The 22,756-nt window shown below is 39.5% G+C and overlaps 1 protein-coding gene across 1 annotated transcript in view; it reads right to left on the bottom strand.

Annotated features, from left to right (window-relative positions):
• Positions 1–20,599, bottom strand: part of LOC141347538 (long-chain-fatty-acid--CoA ligase 5-like) — a 29,667-nt gene extending 9,068 nt beyond the window's left edge. Inside the window, exon 1 of the mRNA XM_073852540.1 lies at positions 20,527–20,599. Coding sequence (XP_073708641.1) covers positions 20,527–20,599 — 73 coding nt within the window. The remainder of the gene's footprint in view (positions 1–20,526) is intronic.
• Between the last annotated feature and the right edge of the window lie 2,157 nt (positions 20,600–22,756).

Here is a 22,756-nt window from a genome sequence, read left to right on the forward strand (position 1 = left end):
CTATTTTAACAATGTCCTTACTACCTTTCTGGACCTTGAACATAGTAGTTGTGTTGCTGTCTATGCAGGGTCATAAATATCTTAATTTGTGTTCTGAAGATGAACAAATGTCTTGCGGGTTTGGAATGACATTAGGGTGAGTAATTAATGACAGAATTTTTGTTTTTAGGTGAACTATCCCTTTAATACCTACCTTATGGTAACTGTGTAACATTTAAGACAGGAGTTTCCAAAACAAGTACATACACATGAACTATCCAAAACACTAAATCAACATGAAACCTACCAATTTCTGTTTTTCTGTTTACTTTAAATGGCCAGGGTAACAGTCAAGAAGAAAGCACAAACCAACACAATACACTAACACTGTACAGAGGCGCTTTGTCTGAGAGGGGAAAGGGAGGCGATGACTCTTCAAAACAATACTGAAAGGCAAAAAAGGCGTACCAAGGACACATAGGGGGTGCTTGTGAATGCCCATCTTAACTTAAAACGACAAACGGGACACCCTACAGTATTGTGAACCTCATGAACTCCAGCAAACAAAGACTACATGACTAAAAGTATAACATCAAGTGAAAATAAAGGCAAGAAGTCATATGGGTGCAGGCAGAAACACCCAACTTGAAAAATACATAAACTTAATTAGAATTTTACAAGATTTGTTTTTAATCAATAATATGTTACTATAAATTATAACGGTGTACACTACTGTTAAAAAGCTTAAAGATAGTTTAAAAGATTTTTTAAAAGAATTTATAAATAAATGTTTCTTGAGCAATAAATCAGCATATTAAACTGATTTCTGAAGGATTGTGTGACACTGAAGGCTGGAGTAATGGCTGCTGAAAATTCAGCAGGTAGGAAGAAAATACTTTTACAATATGTGACCCTGGACCAAAAAAACAGGCACAAGGGTCAGTTTTTTGAAAATTGTGATTTATACATCATCTGAAAGCTGAAAAGCTTTCCATTGATGTATGGTTTGTTAGAATTTAATATCCTAATGATTTTTGGCATAAAAGAAAAATCAATAATGTTTACCCATACAATGTATTTTTGGCTATTGCTACAAATATACCCATGCAACTCAAGACTGCTATTATGGTCCAGGGTTGCATATATTAAAATATAAAACAGTTAAATTATCATAATTGGGGCAGCCGTGGCCTAATGGTTAGAGAGTTGGACTTGTAACTCAAAGGTTTCAGGTTCGAGTCTCAGGTCCGGCAGGGATTGTAGGTGGGGGGAGTGAATAACCAGCACTCTCTTCACCCTCAATACCATGACTGAGGTGAGTCCCTTGAGCAAGGCACCGAACCCCCAACAGCTCCCCGGGCGCCGCAGCAATGGCTGCCCACTGCTCCGGGTGTGTGTTCACTACTGTGTGTGTGCACTTGGATGGGTTAAATGCAGAGCACAAATTCCTAGTATGGGTCACCATACTTGGCCTCACATCACCTCCTTTCCATAATTTCACAATATTAACATTTTTACTGTATTTTTATTCAAATAATGCTGCTTTGGTAATGTCTTTCTTTTCTTCAGTCAAAAAGAAATTAAGGTTTTTGAGGAAAACATTCATCGGGTTGAGGGTCCAAACTGCAGTTTCAATGCAGCTTTAAAAGGCTCTACACAATTCCAGCTGAGAAATAAAAGTTTTCACAATCAGTCATTTTCTAAAAAAAAAATTAAAATGTATATAGTTTTTAACCACAAATATTCATCTTGCACTGGTTCTGCGATGTGCGTCTTCATGCATTGCGTAATCATGTTGAAAAGGTCATGTGGTTAGTTCTTCATCTGTGTACTTCGGTTCAAAAAGGTACGATAGGGTGAAAAACCTTTTCCAAAAAAGCTTTTTTTGGAAAGAGCATTTGACTTTCTTTGCACGCTCACTTTGTAAACACTGGGACGGTACTTGTGTCTACATCACGCATGATCTTTCCAATGTGATTACATAATGCGTAAAGTCAAGCTAGTGTAAGATAAACCTTAAAGGGATAGTTCACCCAAAAATGAAAATACTATGGTAGCTCGTGTTGACGCGCCACACGCCGGCTGGGTAAATGCACTCAGGAGAGTAGAATGTTGCGATGGATCAGAAGTAAATAATGATATAAATACTGTTCAGCTTTTTGCACAGATTGATCGTTTTGTGTCTTGAATGAATGAATGAATGAATGATGCATTTATATAGCGCTTTAATTGTGTATTGCCGTACACCCAAAGCACTTTACAGTCATATGGGGGATCTCTCCTCAACCACCACCAGTATGCGGCATCCACTTGGATGATGCGTCGGCAGCCACAGTACAACGGCGCCGGTGCGCTCACCACACACCAGCTACAGGTGGAGAGGAGAGAGTTATGGAGCCAATTCAAATGAATGGGGATTATTAGGAGGCCATGATTGACTAGGGCCAGTGGAGGGAATTTGGCCAGGACACCGGGGTTACACCCCTACTCTTTACGAGAAGTGCCATGGGATTTTTAATGACCACAGAGAGTCAGGACCTCGATTTAACGTCTCATCCGAAGGACGGTGCCTTTTACAGTATAGTGTCCCCGTCACTATACTGGGGCATTAGGACCCACATAGACCACAGGGTGAGCACCCCCTGCTGGCCTCACTAACACCTCTTCCAACAGCAACCTAGTTTTCCCAGGAGGTCTCCCATCCAGGTACTGACCAGGCTCAACCCTGCTTAGCTTCAGTGAGCAACCGGTCTTGGGCTGCAGGGTGATATGGCTGTGGCATTCGTCTTAAGACCTCAATGTAATGTCACGAGCCGCAGGGTTTTATTTGGTTTTGTCTGTGAATGTTTTTTTTACTCTTAAGGATTTGGTAACCATTGACTGCCATTCTGTGACTGACAGACTGCAACGGTTTGAGTTAACCCTCAAAGACCGAGACAGCCGCCGGCGGCTAAAAATAACTATTGTTCTTAAATGTTTAATAACTTTTGAACCGCTAATCCAATTTGAATGCTTTCAAAAGTCTTGTAAAGTACAGAGTCTACTCTTTTCAGTGATATCGCATGTCTCATTTGGATATTCAGAGGCTCTGTGGTGAGCGTGATTACGTCATCAGATTTGCTCAGCACTGATTCGTCAGATGAAATCAATACGTTTTGGTCCTCTGAGCCAAACAGGAACGATTGTTGACGCTTAGTCCCACCCCTGTGCCCCGATTGGTTCAAACTGTCATCTATTCAACCAATAAACATAGGTTTTGGTCTTTTGAACCACCGATTAGTATGTTTCTTTGCAAATCTGAACAAACGCAAAGTGAAAGCAAAGTGCGTCTTGCGTGCATGAAAACAAACGCAAAATAACACATTTGCATGACACTATTCTTTGAAAATGTACAGAAATACTCAAGACAGAGCCCTTTGACATAACACAAACCAAAAACAAGGATGAAACAGCAGTAGATATCAGATAAAGCACTGGAATTTAGGTTTTCTTGTCAATAGGCGATGTCCCGGTAAAATAGATTCCGACGCAGGCTACAGCCAGCAGATCCATCTATTTGGTTGTTATATTATGTAACTAATTATTATATAGTTTTTAAAGATTATTTGTACTATTTTTTTTCGGTTGCACTCTGTATATTTCTCTCTCATTTTGTGTGAAGTTATAATTTGGACTGTTTATTTATTTTTTTGTTGCACAAGACAATTTGTGCAATTTTTCTTGTGCTACTTTCTACACTATTTGTGTTTATTGTTCATCTTTGGATTAAGAATATATTTATCTGAAAAAGTAAATTATTTTTACTGTGTTTTGCTATTATTTAACACTGTTTCTGCTATGACTTTACTCATGAAACGTTTTTAGACAGATCTATATTGTCAATAAACTAAATGGGCCTGTTTTTCACTGAAAAGCGCCTAAAATAATATTGTAATAATTGGCTATAACTTGCTTGGCGAATGTTATATATAGACAAGTTTTTATTTGGAAGTGTAAAACACCTAAATACAAATTTTTAAAGAAACTTCAGGAGTTTTTGTTTGAGTACACAGTAAAAAACACCCAATTGTTGATAGCGTTTTTTCCTAAAATTCTGGAAATTCACAAATTTTTTGAGAAAACAGAAAGAAAATTGTAATTTTAAATTAGCTAGACATAAAGTTCAAGTTCTTATGTGTATAATGATATATGAAAATTGATGCTGACTGCTAGAATAGGTCTGAAAAACAAAGATATACAGGTGCCTCAGGTGCCCCAAAAAGTTCTAGGTCTTTAAGGGTTAAAAATCTTTGTTTGTGTTCTACTGAAGAAACAAAGTCACCTACATCTTGGATGCCATGGGGGTAAGCAGATACACATCACATTTTCATTTCTGGATGAACTATCCCTTTAATTTCTTTTCGACTAAAGAAAGAAAGACATGAGCATCTTGTATGACATGGGGGTGAGGAAATTATGGAGAAATTTTTATTCTATTAACTAATCCTTTAAATACATTTAATCATAACAGTATAAATAGTTTTGGTTGGTTGTCAACAATCCCAAGTAAGGTAAAATGAAGTTCCATATGTCTCAAGCCATAAACTCCAAGCATCAAACAGAACTAGAACATGAATTCATATTGGCACATGAAAACTTTCTCCAGAGAAGGGACTTTGCCTCCTCACTTCAGAAGCCCATCACACACCGCCGGTCCAATACTAGACAGCTACACAGCCTTTACATCAGGTAGAAAAGTGAATGATTGATTGAGTGGATAAGCATGCTGAATAACTTTTACTCAGCTCTTCAGAAATCTCCGTGAGCCATCATCAGTCACCCTCCTCACACACAGCAGGGGCCGCTCTCAGCCTGCCATTGCAGTAGAGCACAACTGGAAGCCCCCACTCTCTGCCTCTCTCTCTCCGCAGAGTAAGCTCTTACACTGCAGACGCCCACACAACACTGAAATGAAACCTCGTCTGTAGGCTGAAAAACTGTCTTTTCTGCCAGCGTACAGAGAATCATGACAGACAGACAGACAGAAAGAGAATCAGAAAGAGCAAATATCGCTCCTTCGTAACCTCAACGTGACGTTCCCGAGGTAAACCTAAGCGGGATGCAGACCGCAAGTCATCGAGGAACAACGATTACACTGCAAGCGCTGAAAAATTATGCATCACGCAGACATTCTTACCTACAGCGATGATTCAAAAGCTGAAAACTTGTGGGTGTTTCCATGACTGGCAAACCACAGCACAACACACAACAGATGGGAAAGTAACACTTCAACAAACACTTCAATAAAGAACCGTTATGTCCACCGAGAAGACAGCAGATGCATTGCTTTGCTCCTAGTTGTGAAGTCACATAGTGAGTAAGGGTGTTCCAGATCTGCAATAATAGGCGATAATTATAATAAAGTGCTAAACCTCCAGCATTCTGCTGTGTGTGTATGAGAGAGAGTGTTTATGTGTAGGCAGGCCTTTCACACAGAGATGATGCTGCACCATGGAAACCTGTGCAGATATCTGCAGCTAATTATGCAGCGACCCGCTGACAGATATGAAGAGGAAAAAGCACCATGGAATTAAAGTGCCAGCTCTGGCTGCCTCCATTCTCCACACCACTATTGAGAGTGAGAAAATGTGTGTATCAGAGAGAGATAGAGAGTAAAAACTTAAAAAGGGTAACACATGGCATGATGTAATCCAGCAACTTAAGTAGAAATCCTAAAACTATATGTGAATCCAAATACTTAAAAATGCTCGAAGAGCAGTAGTATATTGGCATGATGAAACAGAGTTAAAATGATTGCTTCAAAGGTCCAGTAACAACTTCATGCAATGTTAATTTGATTACAACAACTGTATGTGGTTTTGTGTATTTGTGCGACTTTGGAGCTCAGGGTTGCCAGATCTGTGTTTGGTACTCAAAAATAGCCGAGTCAAAGCCAAAACTATCCCAGTTACATTCCGGGGAAAAGGGGGTTTAGCTTGAACTCGCAGACTAAAAACATCATGAGGCAACAGTATTAACGTAGCACAATTCTGCGGGAAAATCAAGGATTTGGCAACACTGTTGGAGCCCCCATAGCCCTTTTAAGTGTCACCTGTACACTCCGAAGTTAACTTCATTATATTACAATTGACTTCTTGTTACAAATTATATAGGAACAGTAATAGATTAATTGATAACAAGAGTGCACCTCCAAAATCTACATTATAACAGGAGTTCTGACCTTAAATTGGCACCAATTTTATTTATTTTTTTGCATTTTTTCCTATCATGTTTTAGAAATTATCATAAATTATATATCAAATTAAAGTTTCAAAAACCTCAAAATTCATAATTTGTAACCCATTTTATAAAATCTGGCATTTACTATGGAAATGGTACTTCAAAATCATATTAGAAAATGTATATGTTCATGAATTATAACAATTAAAAGTTTAAGTGAGTGGAATTCACTGTCAAAAAATATGTGACCCTGGACCACAAAACCATTCTTAAGTCGCAAAGGTATATTTGTAGCAATAGCCAACAATACATCGTATGAGTCAAAATGATCGATTTTTCTTTTATTCCAAAAATCATTAGAATATTATGTAAAGATCATGTTTCATAGACATTTTGTAAATGTCCTACCGTAAATATATCAAAACTTAATATTTGATCAGTAATATGCATAAGAACTTCATTTGGACAACTTTAAAGGCTATTTCCTCAATATTTTGATTTTTTTACCACCCTCAGATTCTCATTCTAACAAACCATACATCAATGGAAAGCTTATGCATCAGCTTTCAAATGATGTATAAATCTCAACTTCAAAACTTTGTGGTCCAGGGTCAGAATATATTCATTTACTGTGGATTTGTTATAACCATAAAGAAATCCATCCTTTCTACAGAATTTCATACGAGCTCATCAAACTTAGTAAAACTAAATACATTTTAAAAAATGGAAAAACTAAAAATGGCATTTGTTTGTTATCATCAGACCTTATACTTTGGAACTGTATATTTAGTGATAAATATCTCTAACTAAAGAAAAACATGAGTTGTTTTCCCTAAAATATTTTACCAAACCAATATAGATTTGTATTGGTAATCCACACCTCTTTGATTATTTTTTATGTTGTGAATTTAACAAACGTCTCTCCTTGCTCTATCATGATATAGGTACATTATGATTAAAAAAGCTGAGTATTTTCCATGGGACAAGCTATGTAGGTCGGGGTGACCTAGTTGACAGAAGACCTACTTTAATCTGATTGGCTTTATCAAGGCGATTCAGTCCCTGCTCTGTTGCTTCCGTCAAACCAGGTCTGTTTATGTATCATTAGTCTTGAAATCATCATAATAAACTCTAAAACATAAAGCCTCAAATGAATCTCCACGTACATCAAAATGAAAATTTTAATGCATCGCAATGAATAATTGTGACTCACCCAACTGTTAAATATTTTAAAGAATGTTTTCTTGATTCTTGATTCTGAAAGGGCAAGGAAGTTGCCAATATTTTCTGCTTTTTCTTTCTGCTCTATCTAACATACGAGACCCAGATAATTTAGCTGACTCTTACTGGCCTGCTGCCCAGTCAAGATGGTTTTAGATGGATTTCTAGAGGAAAACATTCCAAGGATTTGGTGACCTTGTGAGGGAGTGATGAGCCTCTCGAAGGCATTGACTTCAAGTCTTTCAAACTACCTTTTTATCATTTCAAACTAGACATTGACATTGAGGATGTTATATTGCCATATAATTCATACATTTTGGTGAAATAAGAGTTAAAAAACAAGGTAAGTGCTACTAAATGTCCACTCTGATCTCCAAGCTACATTCTTTTTTTCTATGTCCAAATAGTTTTGTATTATTCTATAGTCTTAATAGAATAATAGAATATTCTAACTCATAATGTAAATAATGTAAATTCAATCTAAATGCTTATTTGTCTGACTTAAACATGCAGCCAAAATTAGAAACAAACCTGCATCTGACATTTTTAGAAGAGCAAATAGTATTGGGTACTGTTATGTTAATGTATTTTATTATATTAAAATATAATAAAACACAGTCATTTTTGGCAATGTATCTACAGGAAATCGATTTAAAGTAAACGTTTGCACTAAAACTCAAAGTCGTGGTTACTGTTAACTGTATATCATTCGCCCACTCTTAGAGTTTGCCCTTTTTGGAGAACTTTGGAAACATATTTAATAAACTGCAGGCTTAAACCACTTTGCTTTTATGTATTTAGCATATAATGTGGGCTAAATGTTCTCACTTCAACATTTAACAACACAAATCAATCAGGGTCCCGTGGAGTTTCCAACAATATCTCTTAATAAAATATGGAGGCTGTTGTGACAAAACTAATCTTTAAAACTCTAAACCTGCATAAAGTGTATAAAATGTAATTTAGTTTCTTATAGACTCATGTGACCCTGGACCACAAAACCAGTCATAAGGATAATTTTTTTGAATTTGAGATTTATATATGTAAGCTTTCCATTAATGTAGGGTTTGTTCAGATAGGACAACATTTGCCCGAGATAATCTGAGGGTGTAAAAAATCAAAATACTAAGAAAATTGCCTTTGAAATTGTGCAAATGAAATGCATATTACTAATCAAAAATTAAGTTTATATATATTTACGGTAGGAAATGTACAAAATATCTTTATGGAGCATGATCTTTACTTAATATCCTAATGATTATTGGCATAAAAGAAAAATCGATCATTTTGACCCATATAATGTATTTTTGGCTATTGCTACAAATATACCAATGCTACTTAAGACTGGTTTTGTGTTCAAGGGTCACATATTTTGTCTTAAGAAACACTGAAAATCTTTTAGGTCTCTTACACATTCACAAATGGATATGGGTTTAATAAACACACAGGAAACAGCGCACCATAAACTAAAATGGTTTGACATTGCAGCCATTTTGGTTTATATTTTAAAAACAGACAAATGACAATTATCTTCAAGTGTTCCACTTTACCCTGTATTTACCCTGTTACACATTTCTGGCAAAAGACTGAATGACATTACTGTATTTGTTGCTGACAAGTTGATCAACTACAGGCTCTTTTGTTAATAAAACCTAAGCACTTACATTTAAAGCGGTAAATCACCTCAAGTAATACTTGTAAGCAACAGTGCCAACCTAAACTTGGACTAAGACGCCTGGACTGCGTTTTTGAGTAAATTCAAAATTTACTCAACAATTTCGAACAGCTTTGTTAACTTGTGCTACTTAGCAAGAACCAGTTATGCACCTGAACTCCTTTGGGACAGAGAGGTCAATACTCAATCAGAGGTGGATGTGAACATTTGAGACATGATACCCGCAACATGCGCAAAGCTCTGCTGCTGACTTTGAGTAGGCGTACTTTCATTTCAGCCAGCTGCGACTCAGTGCAAATGCGTGAACATTCAAGCGCTGACAGTGTAATGAAACGCGTTCTTTAGGAGAAAAAGAATCATGTAAAACATGCATTCAATTTGTACATACCGCATGGAGCAGTTTGCTCATTTTGGGACCGATTTATCAAGGTTAGAAAAAAGACGTTTTCCAAAAAACGGCTTTCGGCTCCCTCGCTTCCAAAAAATCCAGTGGAAATAACAGTGGAGGACGTTTTTAGTCAAGAACGACAGAATTCTTTAGGTTATTAACCATCGTGCCTCCTTGTAGATCGTCTCCATCCTCTCTGCATCGTCGGTGCGGTTCAGTGCAATGGCTGCGCGCCTGAATACGGTGGTCTGCGGACGGACTCCCACGACGTCAATCAAACAAGTTCACCTACGCTTCACTCCTGAGTGCGAGGATTGGTTATGAAGTTGCATTATGTCTCAAATCATAAATTATGCTCTCCGCCACATTATTCATGTCATAGCACCTCCTGCTTGCGCATGTGTTTACAGGCCACGTGAGTTTGCCGAGCTCATCTGTTGAGGGTCTCACAAACCTTTATAACAAGGATTTTAGCACAGAATCTAAATTTCTGTTGACTAATACACAGATATGTGAAATATTTGTTTTTTAGGTGTTATATTTGAAACATTATTGCTACAATTGTCCTAGTCATTCGGTACTATAGCTGTAATTAAGTAGCTAATATTATTAAGCAGGCTATTAAAGTAAGATTGCGAGTGTATCATTACTTTTAACAGTTCACTAAATAAGAAAACACCGATTTAGGCAAAATGGTAAGTTTGTATATCCTATTTCTTGTATGAATATTGCTTACAGACAGTGTTGGGGAGGTTACTTTGGAAATGTAATAGATTACAGATTACAAATTACCCTTTTTAAAATGTAATAAGTAGTGTACCTTTTCAATTACTTTAGAAAAGTAAAGTAACTGATTACATCTGATTACTTTTTGATTACTTTTAAGTTTTCTAATGGATATTTTCAACTAAATCATTTTCAAGCATGTATACCAAGCAGGTGTGACCTTACAGTAGTTTACTGTTAGAATTTCAAAATCTTTCATCACTTGAATTAAGATTATATTAATTAAATTTTAAAGTACAGCCATCACAAAACCAGACCTTATAACAAAAAAATTGTTTACTGTTGTTACAAAATCAAAATTTTGCATAGCTATGACAGGACACACTAGCAAGTAACAATGCCTTGAAAAACTTAAATCTTAAAAAAGATTTCTTTAAATATCTAAATTATCTATTTAAAATAATAGATAATCATTTTTAGTTATATTTAAGAGAAACCACAATTCTAGATTATAATAATGTAGTAAAAACACGTTTTTTTCTTCTTACTGATATAATAAAAAAATTGTAAAAAATCTTATTTTATAATAAATATTTTTTTTTTTTACCACTATGTGTGAAGGGAAATCATTATACCATACAGGGCTAATAATTATTTCTCACTAACAGAAGAAAGAATAGATTCTAGAATAAATACTGCCAAATCCAAACAGACTCCATCATTGTAGCTGTGTCATAAAATCCATGGTATTGTTTTTTTTTGTTTTTTTTTTATTGTTTTAAATAAAGTTACATTTCATCTAAAACACTGCTTAGATTCAGTGACCAACTGGAGTGCTTCACTAGATGATAGCTCGATTTTGCAAGACAAAATGGGACAAACTAATTGAGAGATTTGTCCACTAGGTGGCACGTTAGGTCAACATCGATCATTATAGAGAAAACTACGGTGGCCGAGAAAGGCCAACGCACTGCAAACAAGAAAACACATGCAAACAGAAAAAAACGACAACAAATTAAGAAAACATCTTCATCAGTTTGACAACACAGGCGCTGCAAATCCTCCCAACGCAAACACAAATACGGAAACACGCTGCAAATTCTCACAACACAACCAAACTCAGAAACGCGCTGCGAACACACGAGGGCGCTGCAAACTAACAAACGCGCTGCATATAGCACGGTCCACAACGGAAATGTTTCAGGGGGACCTCAAAAAGTGACGAACTCATCTGGGACCTGATTATTTATATCACTATATTACCTGATTATTTATATCACTATCACCTTTAAGTGATACTATACTATCACTAAAAGGTGATAGTTCACCGATAACACCTCTGCTCTGACCAACAGCCACTGAAAAAATAATCAGGTCCCAGATGGGTTCGTCACTTTTTGAGGTCCCCCTGAAAAATTTCCGTTGTGGACCGTGCTATATGCAGCGCGTTTGTGTGTTCGCAGCGCCTTCGTGTGTTCGCAGCGCGTTTCTGAGTTTGGTTGTGTTGTGAGAATTTGCAGCACGTTTCCGTATTTGTGTTTGCGTTGCGAGGATTTGCAGCGCCTGTGTTGTCAAACTGATGAAGATGTTTTCTTAATTTGTTGTCGTTTTTTCTGTTTGCATGTGTTTTCTTGTTTGCAGCGCGTTGGCCTCTCTCGGCCACCGTAGAAAACAAAGTTTCAAGCCCTTGAGAAAAATAGACCTATATTATTCGAAAATAAACTAAACTGCAGCGGATTTTCATCCTTCAAATGATTAATCACGTTTCAGCTGAAAATCACGCAGTAGTGTAAACACTGATTTTACAAATTACACTCAAAATTAAAATGGGTTAATGTGATAAAATCTCAAGTTAGATCTGACATTACCAACCTTATTCAAGGAGAAAAAATGCGATATTTTTTTGTGAAAGGGTTCATAAATACAAGTGTGTCTGGTAAAGGCAGCTAGCAGGCTAGCTAATTTGTTATGAATGTTTTTAATATTGGTCTCGAATACACAAAGGGGACGATGAACGCGCTGACAAAGAGGATTAACGCAATTGGCAGACGTGGTGCACCGCAAATTCAAACCAATCAAAAGCATCAGAAAAACACTGCTTTAATAAATGGCCTTAGCAGAAGGCATCGTGCATATCAAAAGCAGGCAAAGCAACAGATTTATATTATTCAACATATCCCAGAATTTTAAAGAAAATTTTTAGATGTAACCCCATTTGTAATCTTTAACATTTTCATAAGTAACTGTAATTTAATTACACATTTTTCTAAGTAACTGTAACAAATTACTGTTACATTTATTTACGTAACGCCGTTACATGTAACTTGTTACTCCCCAACACTGCTTAAAGAATCATTAAACGTTGTATAGGCTATTACCTATCCACCTTATTTTTGCTGTATGAGGGGGCACGGCCATTTGTAAATTTTATGGGTCTGGCTTCTCATGGCCTTCTCGTTGCAAATTGGTGTGTCTTGCCATGTTATTTTAATGTTTTATTTTAATGTTTGTAGTGCAAACATTTTTACGGTTTACTACACTTTGTTGTTCTCCTTATTTCCCTATAGCAGCTAATGAACCGGAAGTCTCGCCATAGCTTAGTTTAGCATAGCTTACTTATGCGTTGAAACATTAGGTTGATTATTTCCTTTCTATGCTCAGTGTTCTGTGCTCTAGCTCTGAATCCATTCCGGGTTTCTAATTTAGCATTAGTGAGCAAAACCCGCTGCGAGCGATCATAAAGTGAGAGGTAACAAATGCTATGATTTCCAAAGACTGCTTAAAGGGAGCCCCAGGTATTAAAGGGTAAGCTCACCCAAAAATTTAAATTAGCCCATTATTTACTCACCCTCAAGGCATCCTAGGTGTATATGACTTTCTTCTTTCAGACAAATCCAATCAGAGTTTTAAAAGTTATCCTGGCAGTGGCACATCCAAGCTCTATTATGGCAATGGGCAGGTGTTTTTTGTCCACAGTCCAAAACAAGTCCAATAAAGTGCATCCATCCATAATAAAAAGTGCCTCCGAGTGGTAAATAAAGGTCTCCTGTAGCAAATCAATGTGTGTAAGAAAAATATCCATATTTAAAACGTAATAATCACTTTTCTCTAGCTTGCACTAACAGTTGTTACAAGGAAGGTGCCGTTGCATATGCGCCTGTGAGTCTCATGAAAAAAGCAATGTTTGATTACAGTAGCAAAGGAAGCAAAGTTTCCTTACTTTAGCAAAGGAAAACCAGTCTCTTCTTGGCTTATATCAAAATCCTCCAACATTTTTCTTTACAAATTTGTATTTCTAATAAAATAAAAATAAAATACTGATTTGATGCCACATTGTGCAGCTTTCAATTTTGCAATTTTCAGTCAAAGGGCAACAAGAGAAGCGATGTAAGTCTTCACTGCTTTCCTAGCAATAAGAAGAGGAGAAAAGAATGGGAAGATGCATGTGGATTAATAAAATTTCCTAAAGACCTGCGTCTTTGTTCTCTCCACTTTAGCCCTGATGCCTTTGAGGCTTTTAGTAGACCACAGCTACTGAAAGAGCTTACAAATGGCAGAGACAAGAAATGTTAGATGCCATCTGAAACTGGCCAATGCTTGTCATGACGCTGCAGGCTCTAAAAGAGTTTCTCAGCATGCATTTCACTCAATATTATTGGCGTTTAGACTCCTTTTGGGGGGCCAAAAGGAGTTAGACCCCCCCCCCCCCCATAGTCCAAAATATGTATAAAATGGTGGGATTTTTTAAATAATGTAGATCTTTTGGGGGTTTTCTTCTACATATTTCAGAGACATCATTCACGTTATATTAAGTCATACAAGTCTTAATACCCGGGGTGCCCTTTAAGACCCCAAAGGAAGTTTGATTCCCAGGGAAGGCATAAACATGCTTGAGTACATATCAAATGCTTTGGATAAACGTTTGCCTAATGCAGTGTAAATATGAGAGAAACTTGCCAATCATCTGTTGTTCCCTGGTTTGGAATCCAACATCTTCAAATGCAAGGATTTGTCATTATATCGCTTGTCCTATTTGTGTGTGAAAATAAGAAATGTTGAGCTGTGAGAACACTAGACTTTAATGCTCTGTGATATTCATTATACTGTACTCAGCCATCATTACCATGGCAACTATAGATCATGCACAAAATACACCAGTGAGCTAAATTCACTTTCCTTTTCAGTGAGCAACAGTAATGTTGTATTTTTTTCCCATCACAAATAAAAGACAATACAGTGAATAGTCTGCAATATATTATAGATTAGACTATGCTATGGGAAGCTGTTTTGCATTACCTAAAGTGACAGTGGGGATCCACAAATATCTCATTTAGGCTAGTTTATTAAAATGACATTTTTATGCGATATTATGCAATGAGTCATTAAAAGCCTTAGTAGTTTTTTAATGAGTTTCCATGTCATAAACAGCATATGTTGCCACAACTGATGCCACAAGCCAGCATTCATTCAGATAAGCCTTGCACACCACAGTATAGAATGAGCACAAAGCCACTTTCCTCACAACCAAATATTATATTTCAAGCCATTGTTAGATTTTATCCACAGGGCAAATATGGTTGTCTTATATTTGAGAGTCTGAATGGCGTTCCTTGAATAAGTAGAATTCAGTTACATTCACTTTTTTCCATATTACAGTAAGCATCAGCTGAGAGAAATACACATGAACACTGATGTGTAGAGTATGTACTGTACAGCAATTGTTAGGAGGTTATCTGACTTAAGAGGATTCTGCTTTATTTTACAGTTGCTTAGCAACAGCCTGATCTCTGAGAAGTGCAGTGCAGAAGGAATGAATCTAAAAACTCTTAAAAAATGTTCATGCTCATTCTGTATCTTGTCCTTGACTTTAGACCAGCTTGTATTTTAGATTTCACAGGCAATGCACGTTGTTATTAATTTTAAATGTACAGAATGCTAAAGATACAGTGCATTGGTCTCATTACTGTTGGGATTTTATAAGCATGTAATACATTTAACTGTACATTCTCTCTACACCTAATTTGGATTTCTCCTAATTATGGGTGTTAGAATTAAACATAAAAAAAAAATTGAATTACTGCAGTAAGTGGCTTTAAAATGAATCAAAACTGAAGTGCTTTATGAATCACTGAATACACTGTTCCTATATTATGATTGAAAAAATCTAAATGTTTAAAAGTAAGTGTGGCTGTACACCAAGGACAGCATGCTCACACCTCTCAGCAGCACTGCCAGTGTCTTAACACTTCATTTCTAGAGCTTCTACTCTAGACATTACAGCAAATCTGTGTGTGTGTGTGTGTGTGTGTGTGTGTGTGTGTGTGTGTTCCGTATACTCAGATTAGATCAGAAAAACACCTTTACATATTTGACTATTAAAGGAATAGTTCACCCTCAGGCCATCCAAGATGTAGATGAGTTTGTATCTTCATCAGAACAGATTTGGAGACAATTTAGCATTACATAACTTGCTCACCGATGCTCCTCTGCAGTGAATGGGTGCCATCAGAATGAGAGTTCTTCAAACAGGCTTCAAACATCAAAATAATCCACATAGTCAATAAGTTAATGTCTTGTGAAAAATCTGTGAGATAGAAAGAAATCTATCATTAAAATGTTGTAACTTTTAAATATCGCTTATGGCAAGAAGAACAAATGCATAATAATAATGCTTCCTACAGTTAAAAAGTCTGCTCCCTGTTGTCTTCTCACATTAAATTCCACCAACATATTTAAAAAAAAGTTTTGGACTGTTTTTGCCTGTAAATGGTGCTTGATTTGTGCATATTTTTCGTCAGATTCAGACTTCTTCACTGCAGCCAGTATAGATAGAAAACTACACTCTTAAAAATAAAGGTTCTTTATTGGCATCTATGGTTCCATGAAGAACCTTAAACATCCATTGAACCTTTCAAATGCAGAAAAGGTTCTTTATAGTCAAAAAAGTTTTTTTTTTTTTGATTTTTAAAATGTTCTTCAAAATGGTTCTTTTAGAAACTGTTCACTCAAAGGTTCTTTGGGGAACCAAAAATGGTTCTTCTATAGCATCTTTATTTTTTAAGAGTGTATTTTAGCCAGAATCAGCCGTTTGAAGTTAAAGGCCTGGTTTCATAAACAGGGCTTAGCCTAAACCAGCATAGGCCATAGTTCAATTAAAGGCTGTATCAGCGATTTCAAGGCTGAAACATAAAGTGTCACATTCAGCTTACCTTTCTTCCCGATCCGCTCGCTGCCTGCCCCATAAATCGGCTGTAAAAAAAACGCGTCTCTGTGGTCAGCCGAGGGTGCTACCAACCATTCCACAGAAAAAACAAACAGTGTTCCAACCAATCACCGTCAGGGGTTTGGTGTTGTGGACTTTCGTACTGGTGCAGGGATGTGAGGGAGGCGGAGCGAAAGTCCACAACACCAACCCCCTGACGCTGATTGGTTGGAACACTGTTTGTTTTTCTGTGGAATGGTTGATAGCACCGATTGTTTTTTTGGCATATCTCGGACCCTAGGCTGACCACAGAGACGGGTTTTTTTTACAGCCAATTTATGGGGCAGGCAGCGAGCGGATCGTGAAGAAAGGTAAACTGAATGTGACTTAGAAATAAACATTACTGGTGTGCTTCTTGAGACAAGACAAAGGAACTGATATATTTTAAGATCAGTCAGTGCAAGTTTCTTTCAGTTAAAACAGCTCAGGTTTACATTTTAGTCTAGGACTAGGCTTAAGCCATGTCTGTGAAACCAGGGGCATATATCTTAATGATGGATTTCTTCATTACAGACATGTGGCTTTTCACTTTACAAGATGTTAATTGGTGGACTGGAGTTGTGAGGATTATTTCTGGATTATTATGATGCTTTTATCAGCTGTTTGACCTCTCATTCTGATGGCACCAGAGTATGTGAGCGGAGTGGAGCGGCAACAATTTCCCCTCCGCGCTCAGTGCATTTAATAATCGCTCCGCTCCAGCTCCGCTCCGGGTTCACAATTTCCCGCTCACGCTCCACTCCTCGCTCACTGATATCAGAAACACCGCTCCGCCTTCGCTCCGCGTCAGAAAATTCAGAAATAGTCTAATGTTTGAAATATAATGGTCCTGTTCATAACACATATAAAAAATAAAAAATAAATACTTCAATAAAACAACAGGAGAGTTTGGAACACTAGTGTGCAAACTTTGTTCCTACTACCACATACCAAGCTATAACATTGTCAGCATTAAAAGAGTATAACTACTGCTTTATGCAGTGCAAAGTTTGTAATGAAAGTAACAATACATTTTCGTCAGTTATTTTACCTATGGATCGCTGCATTTCTAACAGATTTCTGCTCATTCGAAATCGGATACCATTACATTTGTTGTAATGCATTATTGTCACAGCGATTGCGTGTGAATAAGTGCTGCACATGTTTAAATGAGGCTTTCAGCTGAATATATTTAGTATCTAGAAGGAACAATCTAATTCCTTGTGAACTATAATTTACCGCTCATGTCCATTCACATTATTTCTGATTTGAGTGATCCATCTCTATCAAGCTAAATATGTTTAACATGTGAATTCCTGCTTATTATGCAGTTATATTACGGACCGTTGGCATGAATTGTACTTATGATGGAGCGGTGGCGGAGCGCACTTGGAGCGAGTGAAAACCACGACGCTCCGACTTTTCAAAAATCCGCTCCTCCCTCCATTCAAAATCACACCGCTCCACTCCGCGCTCCGCTCCCACTCCGCTCCGCTCACATACTCTGGATGGCACCCATTTACTTCAAAGGATCCATTGGTGAGCAAGACATAATGTTAAATTTCTCCAAAACTGTTCAGATGAAAAAACAAACTCATCTACATCTTGGATGGCCTGAGGGTGAGTAAATGTTCAGCAAATGTTCATTTTTTGGGTGAACTACTTCTTTAATGTGAAAAGTAATTAGTGTGAACAGCATGTGATTGAGATATTTGTTATAGCGTAAATAAAAAGTCTGTGAAAGATTTATTCTTATGGACACCATGCTGTGAGCAAAATAAAAGTGAAAAGGGGCATTAATGAACTTACTAAAATCAATACATTTTAGAATACATTTAAACATTTGGCTTACATTTATCCAAAACAAGTTGTATGACTTACAAGACACATTTTACCAGTTTGTTAACTGAAAATCAAACCCAAATCGACACTCTACCTGTCACAAGGAGGAGTCAGAGACGTGCGGATCCATTTGCAAGGCTTTATTAGAATAGTCAACAGGTAGTAGTAAACGCCAGCAAACAGGAACAACGTAGGTAATCCGGGAAACAGTTCAATAATCCAGCAGTGGTCGCAAATGGCAGGCAGCAGGAATCAATAACGGGGTACACAGTCCAGAGTCATACACAGGCAATCCAATACAGAGAAACACGCTTAGAATAATGACCATGGGAACAATTAGACTTCGCAAGGTGGCTGTGTGTGTGAGTGGCTTAAATGCATGTGGGTAAATGATAAACAGGTGTATGCAGCAATCAGTTCAGTGGGAAACGAGGAACAGATGTGTGCAGTGATTGGTGCAGTGGCTTATGGGGATTGTAGTCCATGAAGTGTGGTGCAAGAGTTCATGATGACAGGGAAGACCAGATACGTTACATAGCCCCTCCACAAGGAGCGGCTTCCAGACGCTCTAACCACCTTTACAATCTTGAGGGTGGTGGAGCGGAGGCGGAACAGGGGGAGGGATGGAGGGCCAGGTCCATGTAGGGGTACTGGAACCACGAAATGAGGCGGAGCCGACGGAGGGAGAAGCCATGGAGGAAGGGTTGGCTCCTGCATGGGGCCGACCGACGGAGGTGGAGCCGGTGGAGCCCGAGGCGGAACCGGAGAGTCGATGGTCCTGGGCGACACAGAGGATCCGGAGGGCCAAGGCGGAACCCAAGGCTCTGGCGACCCCGGCGGAGATGGAGGTCCGGAGGTACGCAGCGGAGCCGGAGTGACAGAGGATCGAGGCTGTGCCCACGGGAGGGAGGAGGTCCACAGAGCCGGCAGGACGAGGCGCAGCCGGAGGAGTAGAGTCCAGAGGCGAAGGTGGGGTGACGACTGACCGGGGCGGAGCCGGAGAGACGATGGAGCCCGGAGGAGCTGTTGGGCCGACGGCCGACAACGGAGACGAGGGAGCACAGAGCCGGGGTGGAGCCGCAGGGTCGGAGGACCGAGGTGGAGTCCAGGACTCTGAGACTGGAGGTGATGGTGAGGGATCCTTCAGTCTGAACACCGATGGAGACTGGCAGTCCCACGGCCAGTCCTCTGCACCGAAGGTGGGATGTGGGTGAGCAGAGGGACTGTCAGGAGACAGAGGTGGCAGGACTGGAGCAGTAGGGAGGGTGGGTGGGAACAGTCCATGCATGAGCTCCGTGACCAGAACCGGGCAGACAGGAATCTCAGGACGACTGGATGTAACCAGCGGAGTCTCTGGAAAGCTGGGCGGAACCAGCGGAGGCTCTGGAAGGCTGGGCTGAACCAGCGGAGGTTCTGGAAGGCAGGGCTGAACCAGCGGATTCTCTGGAAGGCTGGGCGGAACCAGCGGAGTCTCTGGAAGGCTTGGCAGAACCAGCGGAGTCTCTGGAAGACTGGGCGGAACCAGCGGAGTCTCTGGAAGGCAGGGCTGAACCAGCGGAGTGTCTGGAAGGCTGGGCGGAACCAGCGGAGTCTCTGGAAGGCTGGGCGGAACCAGCGGAGTCTCTGGAAGGCAGGGCTGAACCAGCGGAGTGTCTGGAAGGCAGGGCTGAACCAGCGGAGTGGAGCGGAGCTCTTGTGAAGCGGGCTCTGGACGACGCTCTTGTGAAGCGGGCTCTGGACGACGCTCTTGTGAAGCGGGCTCTGGAGAACTGGACGACCCCAGCGGAGATTCAGGAGGGCTGGGCGTCTCCAGCGGAGACTCTGGAAGAGCAGGCTCTGAGCGAGCGGTCACTGGAGGGCGCTCTGGCGGCGCAGTCACTGGAGGGCGCTCTGGCGGCGCAGTCACTGGAGGGCGCTCTGGCGGCGCAGTCACTGGAGGGCGCTCTGGCGGCGCAGTCACTGGAGGGCGCCCTGGCGGCGCAGTCACTGGAGGGTGCTCTGGCGGCGCAGTCACTGGAGGCTCTGGAAGGGCGGCCATCTTGCGCTGTGACTCCTCCAAAACACCCACAGTTAAAGGAGAGCCACATAGCAACAACGCATACTGAATAACGTCCCTTAGTGGGCATCTGAATTCCCCTCCAGGCAGCATAGATTTAGCAGGTTCATTCAGTCCCATCCGAAATAAGTCCTTGAAGTAAACTTCATCAAAAAATGGTGTGTTCTTCAACAACTCACAGAAACGGAGAACATATTCCTCGATGGGGCGATCTCCTTGTCGGAGAAGCAGAAGTTGGTTGACTGGGTCCATGATGATGCTGGGGGTGAAACAAAGCCGCTGGATCCTGGTTTGGGCGAAGTCTTCTGTCACAAGGAGGAGTCAGAGACGTGCGGATCCATTTGCAAGGCTTTATTAGAATAGTCAACAGGTAGTAGTAAACGCCAGCAAACAGGAACAACGTAGGTAATCCGGGAAACAGTTCAATAATCCAGCAGTGGTCGCAAATGGCAGGCAGCAGGAATCAATAACGGGGTACACAGTCCAGAGTCATACACAGGCAATCCAATACAGAGAAACACGCTTAGAATAATGACCATGGGAACAATTAGACTTCGCAAGGTGGCTGTGTGTGTGAGTGGCTTAAATGCATGTGGGTAAATGATAAACAGGTGTATGCAGCAATCAGTTCAGTGGGAAACGAGGAACAGATGTGTGCAGTGATTGGTGCAGTGGCTTATGGGGATTGTAGTCCATGAAGTGTGGTGCAAGAGTTCATGATGACAGGGAAGACCAGATACGTTACACTACCAAAGGAGGTTTCATGCATTGTGCATATGGAGCCTGATTTTATTTACTTCAACACAGATATACAGTTTCTAATCCTTATGTAATAATACCTTTTTGTTCATTTAGTGATTCACATGGCAATTTGGGTAATTTGCAGAACTATTTCTTTTTATGCTAGCATGGGGAGAGCTAATGAGAAAAACTACTAGTTTAGAGATCTCTAATGACCTGTTGCTGAATGTGTAAATGCTCTTTTGCTTTTCGGCTGTCATTGACAATGAAACTACAGTAGAGAGTCTTGCTTGTTTGCTTTTCTTACAGCCAGGGCGTAAAAATCCAAAGTTTTGATGTAGCTTCCGTATGATGGACCCCTCTTCATAGTCAAGAACTAAGAAGAGATGACAGATAAATCTTAAACAGGTGATAATTTCTTAAGCATTTTTCAGTAATACGTCTTTATATACAGTATTCATATTCTTGTGCAATATTCATGCTAACTAACTACATATGGCAACTATAATAGGATTATATTAAAGGGATAATTCACCCAAAAATGAAAATTTGATGTTTATCTGCTTACCCCCAGGGCATCCAAGATGTAGGTGACTTTGTTTCTTCAGCAGAACACAAGCAAAGATTTTTAACGAAAACCGGTGCAGTCTGCCAGCCAAATAATGGAAGTGGATGGCACCAGACCTTTAAAAGTAAAAAAAAAAAACATGCACAGACAAATCCAAATTACACCCTGCGGCTCGTGACGACACATTGATGTCCTAAGACATGAAACGATTGTTTTTTGCGAAAAACTGAACAGTATTTATATGTATTTTTTACCTTTGATACACAGCCACGTCCATCTGTCCTGAGCACGAGCTTGTCATCCGTATCGTTACATGTGTACGCACTCTGGCGTAGAATACGCAAACGCCGGAAGCGATCTGTCACATGTATACAATTGACAGATACTCATTGTTTACACAGTGCACAGAGATTGTGGGTATAGCGGCTATTCAAAATGGTAATTACTTATCCTGATTGTTCAAACCGATTGTTCAAACCGAAGGTAAAAGATTACGTTTGCTTGCGCAAACTCATCCGGGACTTTTCACCGATTTCCCCTTATGGCGTTTGCGTATACGCCAGAACGCGTACACGTGTAACGAGCCGGATGATAAGCTCATGCTCAGGACAGATAGAGGTGGCTGTGTATCAAAGGTAAAAAATGATATAAATACTGTTCAGTTTTTTGCAAAAAACGATTGTTTCGTGTCTAAGGATATCAGTGTATAGTCACGAGCCGCATGGTGTAATTTGGACCTGTCTGTGCATGTTTTTTTTTACTTTTAAAGGTCTGGTGCCCATCCACTTCCATTATTTGGCTGGCAGACTGTACCGGTTTTCGTTAAAAATCTTCGTTTGTGTTCTGCTGAAGAAACAAAGCCACCTGCAGTACAGACCAAAAGTTTGGACACACCTTCTCATTCAAATGAATGAGAAGGTGTGTCCAAACGTTTGGTCTGTACTGTAGATATGAATTCAACTGAAAAAACTGTCCATTGGCAGGTAGAGCTGCCAATGGACTTGTACTGAGGCTATATTAGATTTATAATGTAGGCACCGCACAACAGAAGGCCTACACAGAGAGAGTGTATGTGTGTGTTCCCTCTGGCAGGAATAGAG

The sequence above is a fragment of the Garra rufa genome, chromosome 12, assembly GCF_049309525.1.
Source record: "Garra rufa chromosome 12, GarRuf1.0, whole genome shotgun sequence".
In the NCBI taxonomy this organism is placed as follows: Eukaryota; Metazoa; Chordata; class Actinopteri; order Cypriniformes; family Cyprinidae; genus Garra; species Garra rufa.